The sequence below is a fragment of the Syngnathoides biaculeatus genome, chromosome 9 (genome assembly GCF_019802595.1).
Source record: "Syngnathoides biaculeatus isolate LvHL_M chromosome 9, ASM1980259v1, whole genome shotgun sequence".
NCBI classification, from domain to species: domain Eukaryota; kingdom Metazoa; phylum Chordata; class Actinopteri; order Syngnathiformes; family Syngnathidae; genus Syngnathoides; species Syngnathoides biaculeatus.
In genome coordinates this window covers 2,164,818-2,181,102 of record NC_084648.1, presented here as the reverse complement: position 1 = coordinate 2,181,102, position 16,285 = coordinate 2,164,818, and the positions used below count along the sequence as shown (strand labels likewise).

General features: G+C 42.0%; 1 protein-coding gene across 2 annotated transcripts in view; it reads right to left on the bottom strand.

Moving 5' to 3' along the window:
• The window catches only part of grk4 (G protein-coupled receptor kinase 4), a 70,914-nt gene extending 55,326 nt beyond the window's left edge, over nucleotides 1-15,588 (bottom strand). Inside the window, exon 1 of one of the 2 annotated variants that reach the window (XM_061829456.1) lies at nucleotides 15,108-15,588. In XM_061829456.1, coding sequence (XP_061685440.1) covers nucleotides 15,108-15,159 — 52 coding nt within the window. In that variant the 5' untranslated portion in view covers nucleotides 15,160-15,588. The remainder of the gene's footprint in view (nucleotides 1-15,107) is intronic. The other variant, XM_061829455.1, reaches the window with a different exon arrangement.
• Nucleotides 15,589-16,285: the final 697 nt, after the last annotated feature.

Here is a 16,285-nt window from a genome sequence, read left to right as displayed (position 1 = left end):
GCTTTAGGCTAATGTTGCTATATAGCTATATCCTTTGCGGCGCTAAACATGTATGTAAATAACATTTGAAGTGCATGTTTTGTGTCAATTATTTCTTCGCTCATCGTTTTGTTTTCTGCTGGTTGTACTGTTCGGTTTGCTGTGGTGTAAAGATTTTGGTTTGGTGTGAAACCGTGGGTGAAGATGGAGTGTTGACTCATGACTCGCTTCCACGGCTCGTAGGGGTGGGAAAAAAAGTATCAGCTTGTTCTTCTGCTTACAAAAATAAAGGTGCAATTGTGCCTCACTGTCTTGAGAGCGCCACCCTGTCTGCGCCTAATAATACGGTACACCTTCTACGTGTGTTATATACTGGAATTGACCCCTCTGTGGATATTGCGCAATCCGCGTCACTGACCAATCAGAGGCCAGAGATCTGCATAGACCAAAGCCCGTTTTTGCTCCCGCCATTTTCTCTGACAACATTGAATGGTCCAGTATAGGTTTAGTTAGCGTTTTATCGCGTATTTGGGTTATTTAACAAAAAATATGGTTAAGAGGTGTAGTCACGGACTTTGTAATAGTGACGACAGGTATCCTGAAAGGCTAGTTGGTGGAGTTCGATTCGTACCCTTTCCAAAACCGAAGACCCAGTACGAAAAATGCCTTCGATGGATCAAACTTTGTGGAAGACCGCATCATCAACTAAATCCATCTAATATCAAACGGAACAGATATGTTTGCACGAAGGTATGCCCTATATTTGATTTTCAATACATGTCTCGAATAAATGAATTTGAAGTTCTTCGCTAGCATAACACTGCTGCGTGTGAACAATTGACACACTTATTCTTTGTTGAGCGATATTTAGCGATGATCGGACTGCACAAACGTGGCGCTTTCTTGCTGGCTCGCGGCCGAAGCTTAACCAGACTGCGTTTGCACGAAGATATGCCCTGAATTTGATTTTTAATCCACGTCTCGTATAAATGAATGAGACGTTCATCGCTAGCATAACACTGCTACGTGTGAACGATTGACACACTTATTCTTTGTTGAGCGATATTTAGCGATGATCGGACTGTACAAACGTATTGATTTCTTGCTGGCTCGCGGCCAGAAGCTTAACCAGATTGTGTTTGCACGAAGATATGCCCTAAATTTGATTTTTAATCCACGTCTCGTATAAATGAATGAGACGTTCTCCGCTCGCATAACATTGCTACGTGTGAATGATTGAATGAAATCAGAAGCATGGCGTCTCTCTCAGTTAAGAATGTATTGTATTTAGAATCTATAATATATCGTTGATTTGAATGAAATCAAAAGCATGGAGTCTGTCTCAGTTCAGAATGTATTGTATTGTATTTGCCATTTTTACTGTTTGTCTTACGTCAGCGCACGTGGCGTGACGTCCTTTAGGGGGCATGGTTAAGTGCCCGGTACGGAGGGGTCAATTGCACCTGCATCTGAGACTGCGCCTTTTAATACAGTGTGCCTTATAGCTGTGAAAATACGGTAATTGACATCAGTCTGAAAAAAGGTTACAAAAGCAATTTATAAAGGGTTGGGATTCCAAGGAACCGTAGGGAGAGCAGTTACCCACACATGGAGAAAACATGGAACAGTGGTGAACCTCACCGGGAGTGCCCAGGTGTCAAAGATTCATCCAGGTGGCTTCCTTTGCCTCAGTTAATGTCAGTGTTCTTTACATCAAATCAAAAGCTTTTGATGTCATTATATGCTGTTTTTACAACGAAATGATGAGTACTTCTCCGCAAGGTGAAATAAAATACAATGAAAAAAAATCAAAGAACATCTTAGGTAAAAACAATAAAACATCAAGGCACAGTGGTTGTTAAAATAAATAAATAAATAGATGCACAAAAGTGCCATTGCATAATATTCCATTACAGTACTGTTATTTCAGTGGTTTGAGTTCAAGGAGTTGATGGCTCTGGGGAAAAAGCAGTCCTTGAATCTGGTTGTCCGTGTTTTGTGGGACCTGTACCGCTACTGTGCATCCAGCATACCACACTGTGATGCAGTATATGAGGATGCTCTCCATGGTGGTTCTGTAGAAGGCCTGCAGCATCTTAGCTTCCAAGTTGTTCTCCCTGATCACTCTCGGGAAGTGGAGTCGCGGCTGGGCCTTTTTCATCATCGTATTTACAGTCCAAGTGAGTTTCTCCGTGATCTAGACTCCCAGAAATTTGAAGGAGTGCAAAACAACATAGTTTTGGCTAAGGATCCCCGAAAATAGCACCAACAAAGAGATGTGCTTACGAAGCACAGTTTAAAATGCAAGCAACCAGTTAAACGCAGCAAATGAACTCGGAGGTTGTCATTATTCCGGGACGCTTGGCAAAGGAATTTGCAGGTCAAAACGTATTGTGAGGGTCTGCAAGGAACAGCAGACAGAATCCCCTGTCAGGATATTCAACTGACAACTCCGACAGAATGCTGCTCATGTTCTGGGGGAGTCGAGGGACATCAACTAAGTCAGGGGTGCCCAGACTTTTTTTACCCTAAGATCTACTTTTCAAGCAGCCAGTCTCTCACAAGCTACTGACGACGGGGGATGATTTTGATGCTCCCAAACTGTTTTAAGCTTAATGTTATGCTGTCTCCTATATTTACAATTAAGAATTAGCTTTTTGTGCACTGTATTGTCTGTGCTTTCATCCTGGATCAGGCTGTGCCAATGTGGGATTTTAAAATTACACACCATCTCATCCTGCACTTTCTACTTTGGCTTCAGACCAGACCTTTCCCACTTGGAAAAGAGAAAATCTCGTCCAGTTTACCACCTTTTCTTTGATTATTCACATACTCTGACAGTCATTGCATCTTAAAACAACAGCATTTCTTTTATAACTTTCTCCATTAATATAGAAAGTAAACATAAGCGGCATGTCTAGCTCGTCTTTGGTCTATGTTGCCAAGAGTGTGTTGCTAACTAAAGCAGCGGCTGTGGACGCTGTCAATATAAAACACATTGATTGGCTGCGTAAGTACTGTAACATTTGTAATTATGTTTGTACGTCTTTAAGAGCGGGGAAAGGGGCGGGTGTAAGGTAAACTAGGAAAAAGAAACTGTGGCGGAGGAGCGGTTGTTGTTAGAGAAAATTCCCTGTGCTGCCTAAAAGAAACCAGTGGATTCTTCTTTTCGTTTTTTACAGTACGTATGTGAATTGTGCCATTGGATGTAACAACCAGTCATCCCTCACTCATTGAATCACAATGCAAAATGCCACAAACTGAATAGCTGTATGTTATACTTTCAATTTGCGTTGGATTATTATTATTTTTTGTTCGCGCAACGCAGAATAACTGCGAGAGAATGCATCAGCGGCGCACAATTGCGCATGTGCACAGTTTAGAGGGATCATTGGCTGACCTCTTTTTTCTTTTTTTGGTAGGTCGTTCTGCGATCGACCAAGACTGTCTTGCGATCGACATTGCGCACCCCTGATAAGTGGACGATGTTTCGCGCCTCCATTTCTGAGACAGCCAACCAGTGCTGTGGCCATAAGGTGGTCAGTGCCCGTCGTGACAACAATCTCCCAAATACGCTATGAACACACTAATGGTGAGGGATGACGTCAAGAAGAAGAATGAGTCCTATCAGGCCTTCTTCCCCTGTGGGACTCCTGAGGCAGCTGATGGGTATCCGGTCTTGGGTTGGCCAAGAGAAATGCGACTTTGGTAGTCGCTGAAGCCAAACCTCAGGCAAGGGAGAAATTTGGTGAGGTCATGAAGAAAGACTTCCAGACGAGGACATTCTGGTCCACCATCTGGCGTCTCAGGAGGGGGAAGCAGTGCACCATCAACACTGAGTATAGTGAGCATGGGGTGCTGCCGATTTCGACTTGAAACTGTGAGTCAGTGGGGGGAATACTTTGAAGAGCTCCTTAATTGCACAGACGTGCCTTTCCGGGAGGAAACAGAGTCTAGGTTCTCTGAGGAAGGCTCTCCTATTTCTGGGCTGAGGTCATTATGGTGGCAAGGCCCCCGGAGTGGATGAGATTCGTCCAAAAATCCTAAAGGCTCTGGATGTTGTGGGGCTGTCCTGGTTGACACACATCTATAACATCGGATGAAGATTAGGAAAATGCCTCTGGATTGGCAGACTGGGGTGCTGTTCCCACTTTTTAAGAAGGCCGACCAGAGGGTGTGTTCCAATTACTGGGGGAAATCACACTCTTCGGGCTCCCCAGAAAGGTCTATTCAGGGGTCCTGGAGAGGAGGGTCCATCGGGAAGTCGATCTCAAGACTAAGGAGGAGCAGTGTGGGATATTTTTTTTCCTGGCCGTGGAACAGTGCTCTACACCCTTTGGCACGGTCCTTGAAGGTGCATGGAAGTTGGCCAAACAACTCCATGTGTTTTGTGGACTTGGAGAAGCTGTTCAACAGTGTCCCTTGCTGAGTCCTGTGGGGGGGGCGTGCTTCGGGAGTTTCGGGTACCAAACCCCGTGATATGGGCTGTTCGGTTCCTGTACAACTGGTCCACATTGACAGCAGTTAGTAGGACTTATTTCCAGTGAGGGTTGGACTTTGCCTTTGTCATCAATTCAGTTCATAACTTTTATGGACAGAATTTTTTGGCGCAGCCAAGATGTAGAGGGGGTCCGCTTTGGTGCCCTCAGTATTGCATAGTTCTGTTGGCTTCATCAACCCTTGAGCTCCAACTATCACTGGAGCGGTTCGCAGTGTGAAGCGGCTGGGTTGAGAATCAGCACCTCCAAATCTGAGACCATGGTCCTCAGTCAGAAAAGGTTGGCGTGCACTCTCGTGGTCAGCGATGAGATCCTCCTCCAAGTGGAGAAATTCAAGTATCTTGGTGTCTTGTTCGCGACTGAGGGAAGAATGGAACAAGAGCTCAACAGGCAAATCGGTGCATCAGTGACGCTTTATGCGAAAGAGAAGACTGCTGAGCGACAACACATCATGCAAGGATCAGACTCTATAACAGGTTCGCTCTTTCACAATTGCACTATTTCAGACTACTGCAATAAAATCTCATATTCCAAGGCCACTGCTTCTGTTTTTTTATAATCTAACACTAATTGAGAAATATATTCTTGGGCAATAGTGATGAACTGCAGTCCCCATGAATGAAAAAAGAAAGTATTAGTATCTATTCATTTTCTATATCACTTATTATGTTAACCGTTACAGGGAAATGGAACCTTCTCGCTGACACCCATGACTGATCATTAGCAAATCACAGGGATCACATGATGACAGCCATTTTCACCAAATTCACACAATCACTGAGTGGGGACGTAAACGCATACTGAGTGCTCCAGTTAGGTGAAGTGAACCACTACACTGTAAGAATATCTCTCCTTTAATTGCAATAGGGTCCCAGAGTCCCACAGACAGTTGGACAAAGTTGCACATGCGCTAGTACATGGAGTTGCTTATCTTAGCACATACAGGCTGTGCACACAGGAACACACTCTTGCTTACAAGCGCTGCTGTGGTGGCTCGCACTACCTTTCTTTTGCTGAGATTTGTCTATCTGTTTGAACTATTCCATTAAGTCTATTGAGTTTGAAAACTGACCAATGTTTATCAAGTGTACAAGGGAAGAGGAGGGCAAGGGTTGGGATGGGAGAAGTCTGGGACACAACATGAAAAAGCTGGAGCTGTACTAAGGGAACAAACCAAGAAGTTAATCATCTATGTGTTGTGTACAGTTGTCTAGGAACCAGTTGGTGTTTTCATGGCCGCAATGCATCTGTAGCACCAAGCCCTTAGACGTGAAACATAAAGGACATTGGGGATAATATTTGATGAGATGTTTACATTATGTTCAAAAAGACTAACATTAAAAAATGTGGCAAACACCATGGTAAGAATATTTTTACTAATTTAAATAAAAAAAGCTGCAATGATTAGCATGCACCCTGTGACTGAATGACTCAACCCTCAACAAATATGCAGTAGCTCCTACCAAATACAAACTTGTACTACTCTATTTTCAGTGCTGATACACTATGATGTAAACCTCATTGTTATGTTTATGGATACATAACTACAAATAACAGAAATAACCACATAGGAACGTTAACTTATCCTGCTGCTGTGCCTTCGCTCTTGACACAGCAGCATTATTCTCCACAAACCACTCTTTCAGCTTTTCATATTCGTGCTACACTCACTGTCCAGTCAAATGAGTTTCTCCTTGATATGATCAAAATGCATATGCCACAAAGTAATTACAGGAGACTTTCATTCTCTTCTCCTTCAATATTGTTGTGTGTTATCGTGTCATTCTGACTGACATTCAGCTGACTTTGTAATACATCAATTTTCTGAGCCTCTTATCCTCACAAGGGTCCTGTGAGTGCTGGAGCCTCTTCCAGGTATCTACAGTCAGAACAAAATTAGGCGTGAGTTTCAAAGCCATAACAATTCTCCAGCAAAACAAACAGGCTAATTACACATGCCATCATGCTGCCCCGTGTTTAGTCAGTTTGTCAGAAAAGTGTAGATCTCAGTCACCCAACATCCTGTTCCTCCAGAGCTGCCTATGCAACAAACTCATTCTATACAGTCCAATTCTGGGTATAATGACCTTAAAATGTGTCCCACGCGAAAGGACAGTCACAAGGACTTTGTGGGCCTCAGCTGGAGGAAACACCCCAGAGTAAGGTAAGTAAAGGTACATTCGATTCCCAATCTAATGTTAATTGTTATTGGTTTGTTAGCATGCAAGTCATGATTCTGTACTCCCTAATGTACAGTTTGAAAAAAAAAAAAAAGATTTCAAATTAAATTTCCAAGTCAGTTCCATAAACAACAGATGAGTTTGGCATACCAGTAATTGGAACACAGCTCTAGTTCTCGAAAATACAAAAATCTAAAACACACCAGAACAATGTGAACAAACAAACACCTACCACCCACTTTGTTTTAACTTAGGGGTCCAACTGGTAGTAGTAGTTAAGCTTGGACTGTCATTACTGCTGGTTTCCCCTTTTTTTTTTATTATTATTTATTTATTTATTTTAACAAACAGTATAACGCACAACTCAGTATAACAAATAAGCAGGCATTCAAAAGGGATTTTGCATTATATTGTTAACCACTAAAATGGCTAAATTCTATTGATTAGTTGTTATGTTGATCACCCCCACTCTTATGCCCAATATGCACGAAATTGATGAATATGTCTTTGTATCACTTCGTTATGTCAAAAGTCTGCAACAAAAATAGTACAAGTGCAGTTATGTTTTAAGACTGGATTTTATGGTCATTTTAAAACATGACAGTACGGAAATATCTTCAGAATAAATTTATTGAAAAATGTGGTCTCTCATTTAACAATTCTTAGTAAGAACAAACATAGCATAGTATAGTAGCCACACCTGAAACAAAACCCTATTACTGTATATGTAGAATACAATTTTTTGTATCAAACCTTTATCCAAGTTCAATTACCTTTTTGAAAATCAAAAGAACCCCAACAGTTTAAGACAACTCTTACATGTGCATAGGAAGGAGGATTGTCTTTTCTTTTTATTTTTTTATCAGCTAAAAGGCACCCGGTGTTCTATAATCAGGCACTGTGCCAAGTCAAGTGCTGAAATCTACAGTATTATAAACCTTTGAGTCTTCAGGATGAACTATGATCACAGAGTTTCTCAATTATCTTGTTTACTTTTAACTGTGTTATGTTCTACAAAGTCCAAGGACTATACGAACACAAATAACTGTATTAAAGCAACAAACAAATGATTCAAATACCAGTGACATCTCTCCACACTGGTAAAAGAAAACCGATGGGGCCAGTTAAAATGGGTCTGATTACGCCTGTCACAATAACTACTACAAATCCAATTCTAATGAAGTTGGGACATTGTGTTATAAACGAAAAAAGAATACAATGATTTAGAAATCATGTTCAATTCATATTCATATTTAATTTAATTTACCACAGTTTTTGTTTTTAGCAAATAATCATTAACTTTACATTTTATGGTTGCAACATGTTCCAAAAAAGCTGTGACAGCGTCAAGTTTACCACTGTTTTATCATCTATTCTGTTAACAATAAATACAATTTTGGGAACTGAGGACACTAATTTTGGAGGCTTTGTAGGTGGAATTCTCTCCCATTCATGCTTGATGTGCAGCTTCAGCAACAGTCCAGGGTCTTCGTTGTCATATTTTATGCTTCATAATGCGCCACAGTGTGTCTCCCACTGTCTCAATTGCAGACAGGATAGTCTAATACCCACACTCTTCCATTACATAGCGAAACTATTGTAACACGTACAGAATGTGGTTTAGCATGGTCCAGCTGAAATAAACAGGGGCATCCATGTAAAAGACGCTGCTTGGATGGCAGCACGTGTTTCTCCAAAACCTGTATGTACTTTTCAGCATTAATGGTGCCTTCCCACATGGGTAAGTTACCAATACCATTGGCACTATCACAGCTCCATACCATCACAGATGCTGGCTTTTGAACCCTGCGTCCATAACAGTCCGGAAGGTTCTTTTCCTCTTTGGCTCAGGGGATTCGACAACCACAATTTCCAAAAACATTTTCAAATATGGACTCGTTGGACCACCTTTTCACTTTGCATCAGTCCATCTTTGATGAGCTTGAGTCGGCAGCAATTCTGAGTGTTGTTGATAAATGGCTTTTGCTTTGCATAGTAGCATTTTAAGTTGCACTTACAGATGTAGCGCTGAACTGTTACTGACAGTGTTGTTCCTGAGCCCATGTGGCGATAACCTTTCCACATTTACGTCAGTCTTTGATGCAGTGCCAACTGAGGGATCGAAGGTCAAGGGCATTCAATTCAACGCAGTTATTTCTATAGATTCTCTGAAACGTTTAATGAAATTATGGACTATAGATTATGAAATCCCTAGATTCCTTGCAAATTGTACAGTGAGGAACATTGTCCTTCAACTCTTTGACTATTTTGACACACACTTGTTCACAAAGAGGTGAACCTCCCCCAATATTTGCTTGTGAATGACAGAAATTCCGGGAGGCTCATGTTTATAACCAATCAGGGCACCCACCTATTCCCAATTAGCCTGTTCACCTGTGGGATGTTCCATACAGGTGTTTGATGAGGATTCCTCAACTTTCTCAGTCTTTTTTACCACCTGTCGCAGTTTTTTTGGAACGTGTTGCAGCCATAAAATTCTAAGTTCATGGTTATAAGGTGGCAGCAAGGTGGCACAGCTGTAAAGCGTTGGCCTCATAGTTCTGAGGACCCAGGTTCAATCACGGCCCCACCTGTGTGGAGTTTGGATGTTTTCTCCGTGCCTACATAGGTTTATTCCGGGCACTTCGGTTTCCTCCCACATCCCAAAAACATGCATCAATTGCCCCTAGGTGTGTACCCTGCCTCCTGCCCGTTGACAACTGGGATCGGCTCCAACACTGCCAAGACTCTTGTGAGGATAAGCGGCTAAGAAAATGGATGGTTGTTAGGTAAAAACAGTTTATCAGTTTGAACAATCATCTTGGTAGTGTATTCCATTAAATATAGGTTGAACATGATTTTAAAAACATTCTGTTTATATTTTCACGTTTAACACAACATCCAACTTCTTTGGAATTGGGTTTTTGTATCAACTTATCGTTAGATAAATAAAAATGGACATGACAGCGTTTCTGCACTTGATAAATTGTTATTGCTCTGGTAAGCCAGCATGCGCGGATCACACGTTGAGCCGTCAAGAGTTGGACAGGTGTGTCATGATCCAGAAGTGGACTCATGGAATAAGAGCAGACTGGTACACTCTTGCTAACATTGGCAGTGTCGAATACTCCACAGCCTTGCTCCATGTGAAGCGCCTTAATTCACACAAAAAAGATACTTAAGGGAAAGTAAATTGTTTATTGTGTTAACTAGCAGAAGAGCTAACGACCTGGCCTGCAAGGTAATGAGCTAGAGAGTTAAGAACTAAACAGTACGCCCCACCCCAGCGAAAACATTTAAAACTTTACCAGCACTCTCAGAATTGTTGTGTTTACCCCCAGTTAACACAGACAGGAAAGTTAACGGTTTACCAAGCATAACCTCAGTGGCACACGTAAATTACCAGTTAAATACAGCGGACGTCAAAGAATATTTGATTGGCAGGTGAGGGGCTTGTCTTCAGTGGACTAACCACAGTTTTGCAGTTCTTTATTTCAGATCCAGGGGGATCCGTATCACAGAATAAAGAAACAAATGGGAAATTATGACAATAACATTCATAATTAATAAAATAGTAAAATAAATTAATGACAGAGATAATTACTCATGATTTCAGAGGCATAAAAAAGGGTTAATGTAGTGTTTGGGAAACTATATCATCTTTAAAAAAATTTGTCGTGACACGCCCAAATCTGATGCATAACTGACTCATTTCCTTGATTCCCACCAAAGATTGTAGACCAAGGCAAGTTTACTGTTATTCATACTGTAGATAACATTTTAAATACATTATGGAGGGTCTTCCATATATGAAAATTCATTTTGATTGCTGCTGTTTACAATTCATGTGTAACCAAAAAGTAATGGGTTTGCTTATCATTGCATTTAAAATCAAACAAGGGCATTTACCTGTGATTAATTTTAGCAAAAGTGACAATACTGGTAACCCTGAAAATTTTGGTCTTCATAATCATGATCTGACGATATTCCTAGTGATCTTACCATTGTTATTACAGTAGACTTTGGTGCCCGTGAGAGGTTCTGAGCTCTGGCCACACACTGTACACACTACATTTTGTGTGTATAGAGCACTTGTGGAGTGCAGGGCGCATTGTCACAGCTAGTGGCCCCACCAAACCAATTCATTTGTCCTTACACAAACGATACTCCTGTCACACACAGTCACTTTTCACATCAGCAATCCGGTTTTTGCATGTACAGTATAAGGATTTCAAATTAGCCCAGTAATTGTACTTAAGAATGGTTCCGGCCAGAATTTTTTCCTCTTTTTTTTTTTTACTTTGCCGCGTTAGTTCCAGTAAAGAAACACTGATCTAACCGGTCTTAGAATCAAGTCTAATTTGAAAGATGTGCAATATAAAGTATTTAACTACAATATGCTTAATGCCATTTGTCACAAAGTGAAACATATCAGGCAACAATGAAAACTTGATCCCACAGAAAAACATTAACACCAATAATGTTGATGAGTAACAAAAACATTTAAATTCACAAAAAAAACTGTTGCGCATGGAGCAAATATTTTTGTGTAAGTAGCTCATGATGTATAGTCACTGCATCTTAAAGAATTGAATCAACCAACAAACAAAGTGACAAAAGCCCCCCTCCCAAAAATAAAATGGCTACCATAGCAATCCCAAATTCAACAGAGAATAATGGAAAGTCAACCTTGCCACCGTGTAGAAGACCCACTAGTGAGAGCATGTGTTTGTTTACTGAGTGTAAAGTTTAAAAACATGCAGCGCACATTGTAGCGATGAAAATTGAGAAATCCATCACCACATACCTCATTTTGTGTCACATCTAGTGATACGATACCAGATATTTCAGGCCCTGAGCAGGATTCAATTATGATTGCCCATTAGACTAATGACAAAACTTGTCATGTGCCTGTCATGTCTGGAGAGATTTTGTATCATTGTATCATTAAGAAAAACAAATGAATCTTTAAAAAAAGTGTAATTCATTGGACCTCGACATACTCACTCTCTCTACTCTAGATGTGTACAAATCATTGAATTCTCCTCCCTCTAACTTTGTGTCTGGAACATTTGACCTCAACAGTCCCTCTAATGAGCTCAATTCTAATTCTATCTAACCTGGTCACGCCTAAAAAGAATCAACATTTTCATTTTCGACAACTCTGCTTTCTGTCGTATCTTTACTGTGACTGTCTGTAATCAATATATCATAGCTGGCCTCACCATTATCTTATAACCGTTGCCATTCATCCTAGCAGAAGCTCGTGTCACATAACACACCTGACACCTTCCCTCCAACCTGCTTGGACTCATTTCTTACTTCCTTACCACATTTACCATTGTTCTGGACTGTTAACCCCGAATATTTCAAGTACTCCAACTTCAATGTTTCTTCTAGATAGCCTCACCGTTCCCCCTCCACCTCTCATTCATGCACATAATATTCTGTTTTCCTTTGGTTAATCTTCGTTCCTCTCCTTTCCAGTGCATGCCTCCATCTTTCTCACTGTTAGTCCGCCTGCTCCCTGCTTTCACTTCAGATCACAATGTCATCTGCGGACATCATAGTCCACAGGGACTCCAGTCTAACCTCATCTGTCAGCATACCATTTACCACTGCAAACAAGAAGGGGCTCAGTGCCGACCGCTGATGCAGTCCGACCGCCACCTTAAATTCTTCTGTCACGCCTACGGCACACCCCTCGATTATTCTGCTGCCGTCATACATGTCCTGTACTCTTCTAACATACTTCTCTGCCACACCAGACTTACGCATGCAGTACCACAGTTCCTCTCTTAGTACTCTGTCATAGGCTTTCTCTAGATCCACAAAGAGACAATGTAGCTCCGTTTGACCTTCTCTGTACTTTTCCACTTGCATCCTCAAGGCAAATAATGCATCTGTGATTCTCTGTCTTAACAGGAAACCATACTGCTGCTCGCAAATAGTCACTTCTGTCCTGAATCTACCCTCTACTACTCTTTTCCATAGCTTAACAGTGTGGCTCATCAACTTTATTCCTCTGTATTTCCCACAGCTCCGCACATCACCCTTGTCCTTAAAGATGGGCACCAGCACACTTTTCCTCCATTTCTCAAGCTCTTATTGATTAATTGTATAACATGGCACCAGCTCAGCAGCATTAGCAGCAAGTGGCTAGTTGCACGCCGGACGGCCTTGCAAGAACCAAGTGCCTGATTGCGGACAACCAGCAGATAAGCCCAAGTGCACTCTAATATGTGAAGATGAATCTGCACATTTACTTTTCATGCTGACAGCCTGACAGTTGCAGTACCTACCAAAGAATTACAGTGATCCATTTTTAAACAAACCATTATTACTCAAACGCATCTAACCTAACTACTTTGTCTTATTGACCCCCCCCACCAAAAAAATGAAAAATATCCAGACTTTGAAATATGAGGGACACTGTTGATACAGTTCAAATCAGCGCTGTGGTATCAGGTTTACTCTATTGGCACTTTGTGATGAATGAAACAGCCTGAAGCCAAACAACAAAGCTTTTAGCCTAAAATTACCAAATATACAATTTTTAAAAAGGCCAAAAATGGACTAAAGGCCTCTTTATACTCCAACATTCGCATGGTCAACAGCACCCACAATGATACACATAACCTACGTATTGGTCTACGGAGCACCTCGACATAGTTTGCAGCGCATATAAAAAAAAAAGTTGCTATACTGAGAAAGCTCCAGAGATCATCTCTCATGATTAGACCATTTTACACTTATGCTGTGATGACGTAATTACAATTCCTCCAGGTTCCACATACCACCTACACCGCCGCCTTCTTTAGTGATTTTACAGCATGATTAAACTTATCATAGGGTCGCCATTGTTGTTGCTTTGTTCCTTGTTACGGAAAGTAAAGAAACGACTAAAAAGCTGTATCCAGTGACAGTGCAGTGCAGTAAAATCAAAGAGAGTCTAGACTTTGGTTTTCTACAGCTTTGATCTAACAGACCATACGGAAATGAGTCAGTTTCTACAAGGATTTTAATCTATATTTCAGCTACACAGAACCAGCATTTTGGGAGCTAGAATACGATCGAGCAAGGGAGCATATTTAAAGGCACAGCACATAAATGTACTACAGCATGTTTGTGTCTGTGTGTGACTATGTTATTACACTTCATAAAACCAATTAATATATATTCATTTTTTTCCTTTTACAATAGATGAAGATTTTTTATTATTTACATTTATTTTTTAAAATGTACTGTTGGCTGAATTGCACTTCCATTTATTCTAATGGGGAAATGTTTTAAGATACTCTTCTGAGACGAGCGCAATGGGATGGAACGAATTTAAAAAAAAACAATCTCAAAAGACCGCTGCACATATATTTGGGAATATTTTTGTTGAGTGGTCTGCCCTGAGATTTCTCTACATTAAAATATGTGCCTTGGTTCAATAAAGGTTGGGAAACACTGCTACTGTACTGCATCATACTAGTACGAGGCATGCTTTCACACTTACACCTATAGAGATCATCAGACGTCTCAGGTGACATAGAGGCAACATCATGCAGACAGAGCACCATTTTAGAAATGAACACAGCAACAACAACAAACAAAAAAAAGCACAGTAATGATCTAAAACAATGATCCAATGTACGATGTGAGGGACTTGCGATTGGATAAAGGTAACCAAATCGTCCATTATCTTCACAGACACTCCGATTGGGTGAGAAGCATAATCGAGCAAAAATAATACATCCCCTGCCCTCCTCCTGTGCTGTACACCCACTTAGCGATCTCTCTCTCTGCCAGCTCCTGGAAACAGATGCACCCTTGCGTGTGATCTAGCACCTCCAGGTAAGACCCTACAGGGGATCACCGGCCCACAGTAGACCGCGCAAGATCGGGGTGCACAGCTGGGCCTTCTTTGAGCCCCCAGCTGCTTTTAAACCTGCACTTGAGGCAGTCAATTTAAGTGGCATACCTCTGCGTCAAATAGCACCAATCAACTAATAAGCGTCACACAAGCAGGTATGGGGAGAGCTTGGTTCGAGCCCCCTGATATGGGTATTTCACTACCACTCGTTTAACATGAAATGTCTGCACCGTCAAATGTAATTACAAATCAAAAGCCACTGGTGTGGAAAAATGCGCTCGGCCGCTGCAATGCACCGATGCTGCAAACACTCCCTGCCTTGTTCACAGCCCCCAGTCAACAGGGCCTAAATCTGCACACTTAATATGGCTCTTTTTTTGTGTGTGGGGGGGGGGGGAACCCAGCTGATTTCAAGCAACCATCGCGAAGAGACAACGCAGCTTAGCAGGTATGCGGCTCAAGGCAGAAAGCCCACAAAGAAGACATGAAGGAGGACCAGAGCGGAACCGGGCTCGTCCGCCACTTCAAGGCTCAGCTGGCTGTAAGGAGTGGGGGTGGGGGGTGCGGGAACATTGCTGTCGCCCTTACCTTCTCTCGCCTTGAGGAGAACCGTGTTGGCCACGATATTTTCTATCTCCATTGTCACAAGGTGGTCCCCGACGAGTCGCGATACATTTCACTCGGCGGGGGAGAAAGACGGGTTTTTTCCGTTTGTTTGTTTGTTTGTTTAGTTATTTTTTTCTCATAAACTTAAACGTGCGGATGATCGCGAGGCACCAGCACGGGGAGGAGACCGAGCCGCTCGCGCATCGTAGTTAGCTTAATGGTCCTCGTCCTTTCTCTCCATTACAACATGTTTGGGAAGCTGTGGTCGATTACCACGGGTCTTGTTAGCATTCACAGCCTGCCTCGCTTTCCTTCTCTCCGCCTTCCTTCCTGCTTCAGTGCTCTCTCCTCCCTCTCCGTCCTCCCTCCTCTTTGCCCCTCCTCCCCCCGCAAACACCGGCAAGAGGAAAGAGAGGAAGGGCGACTCAGTTTCACCTACAGGTCACTTCATTTAGTAAACTTGTCCAATGTTGTGGGACTTAAACAAAACGTCTTGAATTGCCCCCCACAACAACAACAGCAAATCATTTTTTTTTATCCTCCTGATTACATGAAGACAGACATTAGTCACACTCACAATCACACCTAGGGGCAATTCAGAGTCTCCCATTAAAGCATGTTTTTGGAATGTGAAAGGAAACCAGACTGCCCGAAGAAAACCCACGCAGGCACAGGAACGACATGCAAACTCCCCACAGGCAGGGCGGGGATTTGAACCTTAGTCCTCAGAACTGTGAGGCCAAGGCTCTAGAGCTGCGTCACCGTGCCTCCACTGCCTTTTCTTCTTGCTCTTAATTATGCCGCATCTTTTCCCGTAGACCTCAGTGCCGCCCAGCTCGTTGCGACAAAACGTTGTTCAGTATTACACATAACCTGTGATACACTAAAGGTGCGCAACTATAAGATTAATTTTCATAAGTAGAGAAGGCCTATGTCAGTCAAGTCAAGTTTATTTGTAGAGTCCATAATCATAAAAGAGTCTGAAAGGGCTTCACTGGCCCATAATTGACAAAGTTCAATGGCATCCCTTCATCTAAACCCCCCTACTAAGCAAGGAAAAACTCAAAACCCATTTGGGGGAAAAAGAGGAAACCTTGGGAAGAAATCACAGATGGAGAGATCCCCCTACCAGGATAACAGGCTGCGATGGATGCCGAGAG